We start from the raw sequence: 17,385 nt of genomic DNA on the forward strand, positions 1-17,385 counted from the left end.
AGCATGGGCCATGTCAGCACAGATGGGGCAGAGCAGGCCACAGGGGACTGAATCACTGGCAGCTATGACGGTTTCCAGACTTCTCAACCCACAAACGACAAACACAATTCAGAAGGTCAGTAAGAAAGGTCTGTCAGACCTGGGTGGGAGAGGAATGCCATCTAGCCCCAGGGCTGCAGCAGTGGTAGAAGCAGAAGCAGTGGATTCTTCTGGATCTCTCAGCTCACAAACAGCAGGGGGATGGAGGGGCTGATCAGGAGATTGCAGGGATCTCTTTGCTGGCACCGAGGCAGGATTCCCTTGCTTTGCTCATGCTTGGATCTGGCTTGCAGTCCTGGGTGGTGGTCCTGGGGTGAGGAGGAGCACTGACACAGAGCTTGTAGGCTTTGAAGGCCTTTGGTCTTGATTGAACCTAAGCCTTTGTATATCAGTTTTGAAGTATATATTACACGCTGAATTGCAAATTCAGAGAAGTGGTCTAATGGCCGCCGAAGCTTTAGTAGATAAGGATTTAGCTTAATTAAAGTGTTCGATTTGCGTTCGGATGATGCAAGATAAAGGCTTGTAATTCTTAGTTAGGTTATAATAATGAGAATTGGAGTTAGTGGGAGTAATATGGATGAAATGGTAGTTAAGGTAGGGATGGTGGCAGTGGAGAGGGAATCCTCCTCACAGTTCCAAATCAAAAAAGAGTGCTTGTGGTCACTCGAAGACCACAGCATAGAACAGGAGAGGAGTAAACACCTCTCCTTTCATCATACAACCTTGGAAGAACTAAAAATTCACAGGTACCTAGAAATATCTCTGAAAACAGTTGCACAAAACCCCTGAAGCTTGGGACAGTATACCCTCCACACTGGAAGCAGAGACCTACTTTAACAAAAAGCTAAATATCAAGTAATTGGCTTGGAAAAATGAGCAAACAGTGGAGCTGACATCCTGCCTCAGACACTTAACAAGCTGTGTGACTTTGGGCAAGTCCTTTAATCTCTATCAACTTTAGTTTTCTTATCTGTATAATATGGCAGTTAGAGATGACGGTCTAAGTTCTCTAAGGTCTCTTCCAGCTCTAAATATGTGATTCTTCAATTTTGTAACCTGGAAATATTCGTAATAATGATATTTGTTTAAAGAAAAATAGGAGGGGGGGTGGAGTCAAGATGGTGGAGTAGAAGCACAAATTTGGTGTGGGCTCCCCTCCAATCACTTCCAATACATGTAAAAAAATGGCTCTAGGCAGAGCCAAGATGGCAGAGTAGAAGCACGACCTTCCCACGGCTCCGACTTCCACCTTCCCCAATCCATGTATAAAGGGGACTCTAAACAAACTTTGGAGCTGCAGAACCGACAAAATGAAACAGAGAAGCTAACCTCCCAATGAAGACAGCCCGGCAGGCTGGCAGGAATGCAGCGCAGCACTCTGGGAGCAGAGCCCAGCCCCACACTCAGGCTTTAGCCCCAGGGCAGGCCTGACCAGGCAGGCCTGACCAGGCGGGCCACCAGGCGGGCCAGAGGGACTCGAGATCAGCAGCAGCTGTGGCCTTTTCGAGGTTTATCAACACATAGATGTGAGGGACAAAGTGAGAGGTCAGTACAGTCTGGACTTTGGGACCCAGTAAGTGGGAGTATGTGGCTTTTACCCCCGGGGCGAGAAGCCGCTGAGACACTGGCACAGCCAGCCAGTGCCACATGGCAGCTTCAGCTCCTGGCCTTCAGAGTGTAGGGGGACCAAGCACCAGTCTGAGGGGTAATCGCTCTTGATTTACTTTGTTTGGATCTGGATTGCAGTCTACGGTGGAGGTCCTGTGGTGTGTGTACAGCTTGCCAGGGTGTGTGAAGACCTCAGAGAGAGCACCCATCTAATACCTCCGGCAGCTGAGAAAACCCCAGTGTTTGGGACAAAAACTCCCCTGTCTGGTGGCCCAATCCTTACTGTGGCAAAAAGCCCAGGGGTCAAGTGACTGAGGGGCAACATGACCAGGCAAAGGAAACAAAGCAGACAGAACATTCCAACATTAGACTCCTATTTTGGGGACAAAAAGGAGCAAAGCATGGAACAGGAGGAAGACAGTGAAGTCAGAACTCCTGCACCAAAAGCTTCAAAGGAAAATACAAGCTGGTTACAGGCCACAGAGGACCTTAAGAAGCAGATAAGAGAAGTGAAGGAAAAATTGGGAAGAGAAATGAGAACGATGTAAGAAAATTATGAAATGAGAGTCAACAGCCTGACTGAGGAAAATAATACCTTTAAAAACCAGACTGACTCAAATGGCAAAAGAGGCTCAAAAAGGCAATGAGGAGAAGAATGCCTTAAAAAGTCGAATTTGCCAGATGGAAAAAGAATCTCAAAAGCTCAATGAGGAGAATCATTGCTTCAGAATTAGATTGGAGCAAATGGAAGCTAATGACTTTATGAGAAATCAAGATGCTGTTAAACACATCCAAACAAATGAAAGAAGAGCAGGAAATGTGAAATATCTCATGGGAAAAACCACTGACCTGGAAAATAGATGCAGGAGAGATAATTTAAAAATTATTGGACTACCTGAAAGCCATGATCAAAGTAAGAACCTAGAAATCATCCTCCAGGGAAGTTCTCAAAGAAAACTGCCCTGATGTTTTAGAACCAGATGGTAAAGTAGAGGTTGAAAGAATCCACTGATTACCTCCTGAAAAAGATCCCAAAAAGAAAACTCCTAGGAATATTATAGCCAGGTTCCGGAATTCCCAGATTAAGGAGAGAATATTACAAGCAGCCAGGGAAGAAACAATTTGAATATTGTGGAAACACAATCAGGATAACCCAGGATCCGGCAGCTTCTACACTGAGGGATCAAAGGGCTTGGAATATGATATTCCGGAGGTCAAAGGAGCTGGGATTAAAACCAAGAGTCACCTACCCAGAAAAACTGAGTATCATGTTTCAGGGGAAAATATGGTCATTCAGTGGAATAGAGGACTTTCAAGCATTCTTGCTGAAAAAACCAGAGTTGAATAGAAAATCTGACATTCAGATACAAGAAGCATGAGAAGGTAAAAAGGGAAAAGAAATCATAAGGAACTTATCAAAGTTGAACTATTAACATTCCTACATGGAAAAACAATAATTGTAACTGATGAAACTTTTCTCAGTAGTTGAAGGGATTAGAAATATATATATATATATGAGGATATATGAGCATATGAATACATATGTGAATGTATGTATATATGTTTACAGGTATACATAGATAGAGGGCACAGGACTAATACTTAAAAGATGAAATTAAGAGGTGAGAGGAATATAATGAGAGGAGATGGGGAGAGACAGACTGGGGTAAACTATCTCATACAGAAGAGGCAAGGGAAAATGGTTACAATGGAAGGGAAGAATAGGAAGGCAAAAGGGAATGGGTCAACCTTATTCCCATTGAATTTGGCTTGAGGAGGGAATGAAATACACACTAAATAGGGTATCTCACCCTCCAGGAGAGTAGGGGTGGAAGGGGATGAGAGGAGGGATGATGGAAGGGAGGGCAGGCTGGGGGGGAGGGAAGTTGAAAGCACCCACTTTTGATCAAAATAGAGAATAAAACAAGTGGGAGGTGGGATAGGAGGGAGGGAAATATAGTCAGTCTTTTACAATATATCTATGTTATTGTTTTGCATTAGCCACACATGTACAACCTATACTGAACTGCTTATCTTCCCTGCAAGGGTGGGTGACAAAGAAGGAAGGGAATGAATCTGGAATTGAAAGTTACAAAATCAAATATTAAAATATATATGTGTGTGTGTGTGTATACACTATTATTAATACCATCTTAAATGTAATTAGGAAATAAGATATATAGGCACTGAGGCATAGAGATCCACTGGAAAAGTCGAAAGGGGTATGGGAGAAAATATGGGAGAGAGCAGATTGGAGGAGGGAATATCCTGTGGGACTGCTATTTTGGGGTGGTGGGTAGGGGAAAAACGGGGAGAAAATTTGTAACTCAAAATCTGGTGGAAATGAATGATGTAAATCAGAAGTTAATAAAGCATCTTTTAAAAATGGCTCTAAATAAACTTTAGAGCTATAGAACTCACAAAGAGACAAAGAGAAACAAAGCTCCCACTGAAGGAAGCCCAGTAGGCCAACAGGAAGAATCTATCACACTAGGCTGGGAGCTGAGCAGCCCCACATGAGCCGCGTGGTCCCTGGCCCCAAGGCACCCCAACCAGCAGCGGCCAGAGCAGACTTCAGGAAAGAGAATCACCAGCATCTATGGCAGTTTCCAGAATTATCAACCCATAAATTACTAAAAGAAAGTAAAAGGTCAGTGTGGAACTTTGTGGAAACAGGGTGACCTAGAGTGCAGTCTGGCCCCTGCCCCAGGGTGAGAAGTGGCCAGAGACGTGGCTTCTGGCTTACAGATTGCAGGGGGACCAAGCCACCATTCAGAGGGTAATTGCTCTTGCTTTAACCTGCTTGGATCTGGATCACAGTCTTGGGTGGTGGTTCTGGGTTGTGTGACAAGTGAGCCAGAGCCTGTGGAGTCTGTAGAGAGGTGTAATGGGAATGTAAATTTTTAAGATCTTCCCTGCCCCTAGGCTAAAGTGCACCTGGAGCCTGGGGTGGGAGGCTTGTTTTTCAGTAGATACTTCTTGATTGGCCAGTGAGTCAATAAGGTTGTTACATTCTCTGAGCCAGGAGAAGGATATATAAGCCCTGATGTGTAGCTTTTGTTTTGGGGCTCACTTTGAGAAGTGTTCTGTGATTTGATCAGATGAGACTCTGGGAAGCCATTTTTAGAGCTCCCCCCCTCCCTCCGGCTTTGAAAAACCCAGATGTTGATGAAACCCAGATTTGGTATGGATGTAATGGTTGGACAGTTTGGAAAGCTGTCTACTTGATCTGTTTCTCGTTTGATAATTCTGTCGGTATACTCTGAAGTTCGGGGTGCTGATCTTTTTCCCCTGAACTAGGTGAATGATACATATTTGATTAAAGTAAGCTTGTTAACCCATTTTGAGTTGCTTTCCTTTATCAAAGCAGATCTAAGAACCTGTGTTGGCAGCCATCCTGGGGACACTTGGGGTGCTTGCTGCTACAAGAGGGTACCCAACTAATAACTCCAGCAGCTGCGAAAACCCCAGCAATTTGGGACAAAGCTCTCTCCATTCTGGAAATAGAGTTCTACCATAGCAAAGAGCTAAAAAGTCAAGTAACTGACTGGCAAGATGAGCAAGCCCAGGAAATGTAATCAAACGCTAGATTCCTTTTTTGGGGACAAATAGGATAAGGCATGGAACAGGAAGAAGACAGCAAAGTCAGAACTCCTGCATCAAAAGCATCCAAGTAAAATATGAACTGGTTGGGGCGGCCAGGTGGCTCAGTGAGTAAGGGCACTGGCCCCAGAGTCAGGACGACCTGGGATGGAATCTAGGCTCAGATACTTACCACCACACCCAGAAATAACTGGTCGTATAACCTTGAGCAAGTTACTTAACCCCAATTGCTTTAAAAGAAAAAAAAACTTTAAAAAAATATGAATTGGTGATGAGAAATCATGATACTATAAAACAGATCCAAACAAATTAAAAAATAGAAGGCAATGTGAAATATCTCACTGGAAAAACCACTGACCTGGAAAATAGATCCAGGAGAGATAATTTTAAAATTATTGGACTACCTGAAAGTCATGATAAAAAAAAAAGAGCCTAGACACCATCTTATAAGAAATTGTCAAGCAAAATTGCCCTGATGTTATAAAACCAGAGGGCAGGATAGAGATAGAAGGAGTTCACCGAGAGCCTCTTGAAAAAGATCCCAAAAAGAAAACTCCTAGGAATATCATAGCCAAATTTCAGAGTTCCCAGGTCAAGGAGAAAATACTGCAAGCAGTCAGGAAGAAACAACTGGAGTACTGTGCAAACAATCAGGATAACACAAGACCTGGCAGCTTCTAAGTGAAGGGACTAAAGGGCTTGGAATATGATATTCCAGAAGTCAAAGGAGCTGGGACTAACACCAAGAATCACCTACCCAGCAAAACCGAGTATAATGCTACAGGGGGAAATATGGTCATTCAATGAAATAGAGGATTTTCAAGCATTCTTGATGAAAAAACCATAGCTGAACAGAAAATATGACTTCAAATACAAGAAGCAAGAGAAGCATGAGAAGGTAAACAGGAAAAAAAATCATAAGGAACTTATTAAAGTTGAAGTATTTACATTCCTATGTGGAAAAACAATCATTGTAATTCATAAGACTGTTCTCAGTATGAGGATAGTTGAAGGGAATATATGTGTATATATATATGTATAGGAGGGTGTATGTGTATATAAATATATATGTGAGTGTGGGCATATGTATACTCATGTATATATAAACAGAGGACATAGGATCAGTGTAATATGAAGGGATGATATCTAAAAAAATAAAATTAAGAGGTGAGAGAAGAATTTATTGGGAGAAGAAGAAAGGAGGAGATAGATTAGGGTAAATTATCTCATGTAAAAGAGGCAAAAGAAAATTCTTACAATGAAGGGGAAGAACAGGAAAGTGAAAGGGAATGGAACAACCTTATTCTCACTGAATTTAGCTTAAGGAGGGAATAACATACACACTCAATTGGGTATCTTACCCTACAGGAAAATAGGGGTGTAGGGAATAGGAGGGGGGATGATAAAAAGGAGGGCAGATTGGGAGAGAGGGTAGTTAGAAGCAAACATTTTTGAAAAGTGATAGGTTCAAAGGAGAAAATGGAATAAGTGGGGGGGAGGGGGCAGGATAGGATGGAGGGAAATATAGTTGGTCTTTCACAATATGACAAATATAGAAATGATTTGGGTAATTGCACATGTACAACCTATATTGAATTGATAATCTTCCCTGTGGGGGTGGGTGAGGAGGGAGGAAGGGAAAAAATCTGGAACTCAAAGGTTTTAAAAGCAAATGTTTAAAAACAAAAAATGGGGACGGCTAGGTGGTGCAGGGAATAGAACATTGGCCCTAGAGTCAGGAGGACCTGAGTTTGGATCTGGCCTCAGATATTTAACAAAAAAAAAACTAGCTGTGTGACCTTGGGCAAGTCACTTAATCCCAATTGCCCTCTAAAACCAAAAAAAAATTTTTTTTACAGGCAACTGGGATATAATATGTACAGGCACTGGAGTACAGAGGTCCGTCTTGCCCTGCTGGAAAGTTAGGGGGGTGATGGGGAAGGATATTAGGGGAGAATGGATTGGGGCAAGGGGTATTCATTGGGCTTGCTATTTTGGGGTGGGGGGAAGGGAAAAAATTGTAACTCAAAATCGTGTGGAATAAATAAATTAAATAAATTAATCAATTAATTTAATCAGTAATTAATTTAATAAATGAATGAAATTTATAAATAAATTTAAGATAATAAATAAATAAATTTTTGAAAAATAGTGAAGAGCAGCAGAGATTTAGCTTGCAAAATAAAATTCATTTACTTAGGCTACGGTAGATGAAAAACATTGAAGAAAAAAATAACATTAAAACTCATTTTTTTGGTTGTTAAAATGTGTGAGAGGACATGTTTTTATCCAAAACAGAAATTTATTTTAAGAGATGAAAGGAACCTTAAAGGTAATTGAAATTCAATCTTCTCATTCTACAGATAAAGAAAATCAGAGGCCTAAATGTATAACATGACTTGCCATACTTACACTGAAGTGACAGAGACTAAAACCAAGATGTGTCTTGATCCCAAGTACACTGCTTCTTTCAGTATACTGCCCTGCCTTTCTTTGTTTTAAATGAGAACTTCAGCAATCTGGGATTGGAAATTTGCAAATTTCAGACCAAGAAGAAAGCAATCAGACTTCTTTCTGGATCAGACAACTTTGGACACACCGAAAGCTTACAGATACCCAGACTAAACAGTTCCTAAAATCATTGAATCACAAAGCACTCAACACCCAGAAAAAAGCAGCAGGACCTACGGGAAAAATAACACAGGACCAAGCAAAGCCTAGACATTCCTCCAGAAGTATAAGACCCTGGCCACAGTGCCAGTTTGAAAAGAAAGGCTGGGGAGGAGGGGGAAAAGGGGAGGGGTGGAGGAGAACCCTCTCACTGTTCAAAGGATGCTCAAGACACAAACCCAGAAGAAGACAACCCTAACCCTAACAAGTAGAACTTCAAAGAAAAATACAATTTGATCACAAGCTGTAACCAAAAAGTTCTGTAAGAAATGAAGCAAGAGTTTTGGTTTTTTTTTTTAAGTTTTTAAACTGGGGCGGCTAGGTGGCGCAGTAACTAAAGCGCCGGCCCCAGAGTCAGGAGGACCTGAGTTCGGTTCCGGCCTCAGACACTTAACACCCACACACACAAAAAAAAACAACTAGCCGTGTAACCTTGGGCAAGTTACTCAACCCCAATTGCTCTCCAAAAGGCCAAAAAATAGTTTTAAAATTATTTTTACAAATAAAAGTGTTAGAAGATGAAACTGGAAAAGAAATTGAGAGCTACTGAAGAAACACTTGGAGAAATAAGAGCTTAGGGTAAGAGGTACAAAATCTTAACCTAGCAATAGACTCCTTGAAAATTAGAACGGACCAAGCAAACACAAGTTAATGCCTCAATGAAACAAGTAATAGCAAAACAAAGTTGAAAGACTGAAAAATAAGAAAAAGACATAAGGTATCTCATATCAAACAATGATCTTGAAAAGAGAAGAAAGAGAGGCAATATAAGAATCACTGGACTGTTTCAAAGTAATGACCAGAAAAAAAAACAAACCACCATCAAGAAAGTGTTCAGATCTGTTAGAACCAGAAGGCAAAACAAAAATAGAAAAAAAATCTATCAGACATCTCCTTAAAAGAAACTCAAGGGGTGGCCAGGCAGCACAGTGAGTAAGAGTACCGGCCCCAGAGTTGGGATGACCTGGGATCGAATCTGGGCTCAGACACTTAGGACCCACCCAGAAACACCTGGCCATGTAACCCTGAGCAAGTTAACCACAATTGCTTTAAAAAAAAAAAATTCAAAATGAAAAAGCCAGTAGTATCATAAACAAAATCCAGAATTTCTGGGTCAAAGAAAAAAATAATGTAAACAGCCAGAAAGGTCTGGATTCCACAAGATTTAGCAGGCACCACTATGTAGGAGAAAGGAGCTTCAAACATGATATTCCAAAAGGCAAAAGATAAAGGCTTACAACCAAGAATAACTTACCCAAGAATAATCATGGGGGTGGAGAGGAATAGGGAAATGGGCTTTTAATGAAATGAAGTACTTTCAAAACTTTCTTAATGAAAAAGCCATAGCTAAATAGAAACTCCCAAAAACAAATACAGGGGTCAAGAGAAATGTAAAAATGTAAATAGAAGCAAGCAATTACAAAAGACTAAACAGGAAGATGATATAAATATACCCTCAGAACCCTAATATCAGGAGTCAGAGATGGAATTAAATAAGGCAGGGGACCTGAGAGTGGTTTCTTCTATGTTTTGATTATCTTAGAAGAAAAGGAAGTGGGGGGGGAGGGAAGGGGAGGAAAAATTATCTCAAATAATCAGAGTCCACAAACAGGGAAAAAGTAGTGGGGGAAACATACAACACTTGAACCTCACTTTCATCTGAAATTTTGGTCAGGGACAAGGTAGGGGCATTACATAAATAGGGCAATACATAAATACAACAAAGTTGGGTACAGGAATAAATTTCACTCACCAGAGAAAAAAGGAGGAAACAAGGAGAGAAGGGTAAGTTGAGGGAAGGATTAGTCATAAACTAAACAAACTCTAACCACACAAGTTAGATCACCAAGGTTAAACTGAAATTAAAATTAATAAGAGAAAGACCTAGCTCCGTGTCCCAGGCAAAAGACACACTCTAGCCTGAGGAGAAAGGTCTCTTGCAGAAGGCGGAATTTGATTCCAGCCTTAAGGGAAGCCAAAGACAGAACACTCCAGAATGGGGCACAGCTGTGAAAAGACAAGAAAAAACAACAAGTCCAGTGCTGGATCTCAGAGTGTGTGGAAGGGAGTAAATTGTAAGACCAGAAATGGAGAAAGGAGTAGGTTATGAACAACATTAAGAGCCAAATAGATTTTATATTTGATCTTAGAAGTAATAAGGAGCCACTAAAGTTTATTGAGTAGAAGGGAGTGACATGACCAGACCTACAATTTATGAAAATCACTTTGGCAGCTGAGTGGAGGATGGGCTGAACTAAGGAAAGACTTGAGGAAAGCAATGTAACCACAAGGCTATTGCAGTAGTCCAGGTGTGAAATGATGAGGGTCTGCAACTGGAGTGGCTGCATAGAGAAGGGAGTATACATGAGAGAAGCTGGCAAGGTGAAAACAACAGGACTTGGCAATAGACTGGATATATGGGAAGGATAAACCTGGGTGGCTGGAAGAACTGTACCCTTGACATTAAGAAGCTAGAATTTAAGAAGGAAAAGTTTGGAGTGAAAGACCATGTAGTCTGTTTTGGACATACTGAGTTTGAGATGCCTGTGTCCAGTTCAAGATGTCTAAAAGGCAGTTGCTGATACAAGATGGGACATTAGAAGAGAAGTTAGTGGCCTCAGACACTTAACACTAGCCGTGTGACCTTGGGCAAGTCACTTAACCCCCAACTGCCCTCCCTTCTCCCCTCCAAAAAGCAAAAAAAAAAGGGGGGCTAGATACTACTCTATTTGGCATTTAAAGCTCTTCACAATCTGTCCCCATTCCATCTTTCCAGTCATACTCCTCCCAAGCATGCAATCTATAGTCAAATCAAACTGATGTTATGTTCATTATACAAAACTACCCAAGTACCAGTTCCTACATGCCAACACTCTCAAAGTAATACTGTATTTATAGCTAGGTCCCAATTTATCATGCAAATAATTAATTCCCTCAAGTGGTTATATCATTCAAATTTGAACTTCATATTTTCCATTGGGTTGGAACTAATTATCAAATCTTAAATATATAATTTCAAATAGTACAAATTCAAATGCACATCACCACTTCAGGGCACTCATTATTCACACTAATTGGGACCTCGTTGTACTTTGCATTTACTTTGTATACAATTGTGTATGTTCCTATTTTCTTCATTGATAGAATGTAAGCTCCTTTACTGTTTCTATTTTGTCACTGTAACCCACATGTCTAGCACAGTAGCTGGCACAAAGTAGATGCCTTTGTAAATAATTATTAATTTATTAACTGAGTGAAGACACTTTTTCATAGTCTTTCAATGTTTCCAAACCGTTCTTCGCAACAAATTTATGCTTTGAACTTCAAAACCTCTTTCAACTTCAATATTATCACCCAAATAGCACTGTTCTCTGAATGCTCTTGGCCTCCTTAAACTTGCTCCCAAAAAGTAATTATTAATGGCACAGTACACCCCAGAAGTAGAAGATATAAACCCCAAAACTGCAATTTATTTCTAAGTATATTAGCAACTAACTCCAAAAAATTATTTAAACAATGGCTTTTGTTCCTCTGCTTTACTGTATTGACCCCATAGTAATCAAATAGCCATTAATGGGTTCTCATGCAGAAAGAATTTAATGTGTTTTGGAATAGAAGCAGGATACAAAGAATATTTCAACATTCTTTGCCTTCAAATAACCAAATATTATTCTCTATTATTAATTTTTTCCTTTTCTCCATCAACTTCTTTCTCCAAAAAATGACATGTAGAAAAACTAATCAATTGTAAGAAGTTACATTTATATCGTACATCAGGCCAGGTAGGTGGCACATTGAATAGAGCACTGTGCCTGGAGTCAGGAAAACCTGAGTTCAAATCCAGCTTCAGGAATTTACTAGCTATGTGACCCTAGGCAAGTCATTTCACCATGTCTGCCTGAGTTTCCTCATCTGTAAAATGAGAAGGAAATGGCAAACCAATCCAGTATCACTGCCAAGAAAACCCCAAATGGGGTCACAAAGAATAGGACACAACTGAACATCATTGCAGCACATCAAAGCTCAATGAAGTACTTTACATAATATATACATACACAAAAAACTAGCAAAACACAAACAGCTCTATTAATTCCATTATTCAACACTAAGGTAACACTCTTATTAGTAAGCTTTTACTAAGAATTTAAGTTGCTAGTTCAAGTCTACTCATCAAAGGACTCCTAAGTTATTAAAATTAAATCTTTTTTTAAGGATAAAATGATTTTGTAAATTAAAAAAAAAAAAACTTACCCATTTGCAGGATCTAAAGCAATAGCTCTCGGCTGATCCAACTCTTGCCAAAATAAAACTTTTCTTAAAGTTCCATCTAAATTGGAAACTTCAATCCGATTAGTTTCAGAATCTGTCCAGTATAATTTTTCTCCCAACCAATCACAGGCCAGCCCATCGGGGGATAATAATCCGGAAACGACCACATTCTGTACACTCTCGGTTTTGTTAAATTCTGTTCGTTTGATGGCTTCTTCACTTACATCACTCCAGTATATCAAGCCATGGTCAAAAACGAAGTCCACTGCAGCTGCATCCTCCAAACCTCCAACCACAATTGTCGCATTCTCTTTGCCATTGGTAGCATCCACCAGTCGTAAATCCCGTCTATTTGCATAAAGCAACAAGGGGGCCCCTATAAAAGAAAAGAAATGTACAAGTAAAAAAAAGTATTACTAACTGTAATGAATGAGGTTTCCAGACCTAGAATTCAAATATTTTTATGTATTTATATATGCATATATTAAATACAACTATGTATGTAACAGGTTAATATTAATTAAGAACCCACTGATAAAAATTTAAATGTGAATATAAAAGTTACTGCGGAGAACTATACAACCTTAGAGGTTATCTAGCGAAACTTCTATCCTGTCTGCAATAACTAAACCACTAAAAAGTTGTTATTTAGTTATTTGCATAAATACCTCAAGTCAAAGAAAACAAGGCAGCACATTTAATTGCTGGACAGTTCTAATGTATGTGATGGGTTTGGTAGAAAAGGGGAGAGACAGGAAGGTAAATGTGAGGGAGAATACATTTGATACTCTCTTTTGCTGTTAAATTTCTTCTACAAAGTCATACTTTTTTGTCATTTCTATCTACTTCACTGTATATTATTATTATTATATTAGCCTTTACACAGTCTATTAAAAATAAACAAAGTCAGTAAAAAGGAATAAAAACATTGTAGAGAAATATTAAGGAGCTAAATGCTTTACTAGACTGAAGTAATATACATCAAACAGTTTTTTGGGTTGCTGTGTTTGTTTTTTTTTTAATCTTTATATACCTGGTCACTGACATTTAGCTATCTGAAAGTTGTGGCTAGCAAGGACCTAAAGGCTGGGGTACAGGGCATAATTAGGGAGCATCAACACCACAGATAAGACCAAAACTATGTTGCAATAATTTCCTTAAACTCTCATCCCTACTACTAAAAAGATTTAAATAAGAGGCAAAGCGAACCCACAAACTGTCATCTTTGGAGGGAAACCCAACTCCTTTAAGATAAAATTTTAAAATTTTTCTATTAACACAAATTCGTATAATAATGTAACCAGTCACTAAAGCAGAAACTAGTTTATTATCTTGACTTTACCAAAGAGAAAGGATGTTCACAAGGTCAAATACATTTAGATTTCAATATATATACAATAGTTCTTCAGCTGGTTAAACAGGTATATGACCTTATTTTTCAATGACAACCTTCATATTTGAAGCCTGATAGAAATTATCTGTGCATGTGGGTACTCAGACACTTATTAGCTGTGTGACCTGGGACAAAGTACTGTCTGCCTCAGTTTCTTCAAATGTAAAATGAGGATAATAATAGCACACACCCCACAGGGTGGTTATAAAGATCAAATGAGAGTTTGTAAAAGACATAGTACAGTGTCCAGGCACATCAAAGGCATTTGGTAAATATTTATTTCCTTCTCTCCCCTACTCCTTATAACAGTGCAAATCAAGCAAAGAGCAACCTGTCCATGTGTGTTCATCCTGTGTGAAGCTTGTCCCTGTTCTCCCATAAATCTACCTTGGAGATCCGCCCAATGTGTTGGGGGCCTTCCTCTCATTTTCATGACAGTGAATAGATGGTAATGGAACAAGAAGGCTGTCCATCAGTTCCCTCACTCTCAATTACATGGTCATTTATTTCTATGATGACATCTTTTATACTATTTTCCTACATAATTCCTTCTTTGTAGCATGTTGTAGCCTGCTCTCATCCCCTGTGCACCTCTTCACTGCCCTTTGGATGACCTTCAATTTAAATTCCTTACCAACTAGCATTCTATGGCTCAGAACCATACATCACCACCTGAAGTATGATGATATGAGCCAAAGTTTTAGGGAAGAAACTGGGGGCACCAAAATAACTAAAAGCAATCCTCTTGCTGTACAATTTGGAACCTAGATAATTCTTCATTTCTAGTACATTTCAAAGATATACTGACAGACCAGCTCTACTGGTTATCCAACCAACCAAAAAATGTACTTTTTTTCACTAATCTGGTTTTTACTTTTAGTTATGACAAACTCTATTGAATAATTATGAATCTCATTTAAGAGAATCTGGAATGCTCTGGAGCTTGACAAAATCTTCAAAGATTTTGACCCACAATCATGTAGAGGGCCTCACCTTCTATAGGAAATCCCTTTTCACTTTTAACTCCACACAGACTCCATTACAGAAGTAAATACTTGTAGGTAACACATAGCGCATATCACTGTTTTAGGCTTCACTTGATATTAATAATCAGGTCAAATAAAGTTATTTCTGCTAATTGCTAATGTTATTCTCCTTGCTTTATTACTCACAAAGGTGAAACACAGACCAACTCTAATTCTTCAAATATCTAACCAACCTGAGGAAGAAATTAAAGACCTTTCAACTATGGATGGAGAAAATACTTAAACAAAGGACAAAGAAAAAAATTAAATGGACATGATTGCTTAATATTGAAAAGTTTGGTTTCTCATGGGTTTTTCCCTTTGATTCTGATTCTTCTTTTCAACAATACTAATGTGGAAATATGTTTAATATGATTGTACATATATAGCCTATATGATATTGCATGACGTCTTGGAGAGGGAGGAGAAGAAGGAAGGAGAAGGAGAAAATTTAGAACTCAAAATCTTATAAAAGTAAATGTTGAAAACTAAAAATAAAAAAATAGTTTTTAAAAGTGTGTTTGTACAAGCAAATTAAAGCAGTAAGAACAAGAAAAAGGGAGGGAATCTCTATCCTGAAATTTATTCAAGAAAAATCTGATATCCAAGATATACAGGCATTTGCTATAAATTAAAACAAAAGCATTCTCCAATAAATAAATGGTCAAAGGATGTGAATAGGATATTCTCCAGGAAGAAATTCAAACTATCAATATCCATATGAAAAATGCTCTAAATCACTAATTATTACAGAAATCCAAATTAAAACTCTGGTTAAACTTCACAGCAATCAGGCCTACAAAGATGACAAAAAAGGAAATGGCAATTGCTGGAGAAGAACTCCATCGATGCACTAAAAAGGGAACTATCAATTGATCTAATCATACTGGAAAGCAATTTAGAACTATAACCAGTCAGAAAACTGTATCCTTCGACCTCATAATATCTCTCCTCTCTGAAGAGTTCAAAGAAAAAATAAAGGAACCCATAAGTATATATTTATAGAAATATCTTTTACTATAGAAAATAACTGAAAATAAAGTAGTTGCTCATCAACTGGGGAATAACTGACAAATTATATAAGATATGAATGTACTGATTATTATTACTCTATAAGAAATCACAAAAAGGACAGTGTGTCGGAGAACCTAGGAATATTTTTATGAACTGATAATGGGTGAAGTGAGCAAAATCAGAATCAAGCACCTACTATGTGCCAAGCCTATGCTAAGTGCTTTACAAGTATTATCTCATCAGATCCTCCCAATAACCCTGAGAAGTCATTTCTATAATTATCCCCATTTTACAACTGAGGAAACTGAAACACAGAAGTTGTAAGTGACTTGCCCAAAGTCAAAGAGAGAGCAAGAATCTGAAGTCAGACTTGAATTCAGGTTATCCTGACTCTGAGCCTCCTGAATCCTTTCTATGTATCCCCAGCACTTAGAATAGTGCCTGGCACATTGCAGGCTCTTAATAACTGCTTACTGATTAACTGACATCATTCCCACTTCTTAGAAGATAGGTGACAGACCAGAGGTACAGAAAGAGAGATGCATTTTCAATGTGCTCTTTTGTTTTGCTAGACCATACTTATCCATTACAAGGGAGAACTTTCACTTGGTGGAAGAGTTGGGCAAGGAGTTAGTAGGCAGTGTTAGTGATACAAAAAAGAAAAGAACAATGAAACATTAAATACAAAGATAAAAGCAAAAAGAAGTTCAGAAGGAGACAAGAAATGGGCAAGACAGTTTTGTTACTATGATATTAAATTTAACATACATTTTGAAAACCCAATCTATATATGATAAAAGTTCACAGCTTCATATTCTTTGAATAATGGCGTGTTCTTGGTTGTTAATGTTTAAGTTCATAACAAAAAAAGAAAAAGATATTTTAAAAGAAATAATATTAGTATTTGAAAATATTCTCATTCCATGTTAGGTTCAAAACAAGGCGCTATGGCACTTTTTCAAGCTTTATAGCCTCCTCTAATCTTCAGTAAAATTAGTCCCTCCTATTGGCCAAGTTTTCAAAATTATTCTTAGATTATTCTTCCATATTTCTCCATGTAGTTATGAGATAGGAACTAAACTTGTGGTTGTACTAATGTAGAAAACTCTGATGTATTAATGTGGTTACACTGATATAGGAAACTCCAAGGTAAAGAAACTTGTTGAAACAACAGAGTCTAGCAACTCCTTTGCAACTTGGAGTCTTAGAAAAATTGCTTGCCCAGAGTTACACAGCCAGTGTGTTTCAAAAGTAGGACTTGAATCTAAAGCTTCCTAAACCTAAGACCAGTTCTCTATCTACCAGGCCAACATACCTAGCTACAGTGTGATGTGGAAGCCAAATAAAGTAATGTAAACTTGAATTTCACTGAAAGGCAAAGCATCCAGGAGGATGACAAAGCCTGTACAATACTCTTCAGAACAGATCTAGAGGATTGTATTCAGTTTCAGGGGGTATATTTAAGATGAAGAATAAGTATGATGAGGAAATGCCTCAAGATCATACTATAGGAGGGTCAGTTGAAGGAACTGAGGATGTTCATCCTAAAACGAGAAGATTTAGAAAGAACATGTGATGTCTTCAAATATTTCAAGAGTTGTTATATAGAAAAGGAATTAGAACTTGTTCTGCTTAGCCACTGAGGGGCAGAGCTAGGAATAACAGGCTGTAAGGGTTATGGGATTTAAAGATCTTCCATGCCCCATTGGACTTGCTGATGTAGCAGGAAGGGGCGGAGCAAGAGGAAGCGGAAGCCAAGCT

The 17,385-nt window shown here is 38.8% G+C and overlaps 1 protein-coding gene across 2 annotated transcripts in view; it reads right to left on the reverse strand.

Moving 5' to 3' along the window:
- LRP6 (LDL receptor related protein 6) overlaps positions 1–17,385 on the reverse strand; it is a 140,960-nt gene that overhangs the window by 111,513 nt on the left and 12,062 nt on the right. For both annotated transcript variants that reach the window (XM_069101497.1, XM_069101496.1), the window contains exon 2: positions 12,175–12,568. In XM_069101497.1, coding sequence (XP_068957598.1) covers positions 12,175–12,568 — 394 coding nt within the window. The remainder of the gene's footprint in view (positions 1–12,174; positions 12,569–17,385) is intronic.

The sequence above is a fragment of the Petaurus breviceps genome, unplaced genomic scaffold, assembly GCF_028583685.1.
Source record: "Petaurus breviceps papuanus isolate PSGF00001 unplaced genomic scaffold, PetGlider_PUasm1.0 470, whole genome shotgun sequence".
In the NCBI taxonomy this organism is placed as follows: Eukaryota; Metazoa; Chordata; class Mammalia; order Diprotodontia; family Petauridae; genus Petaurus; species Petaurus breviceps.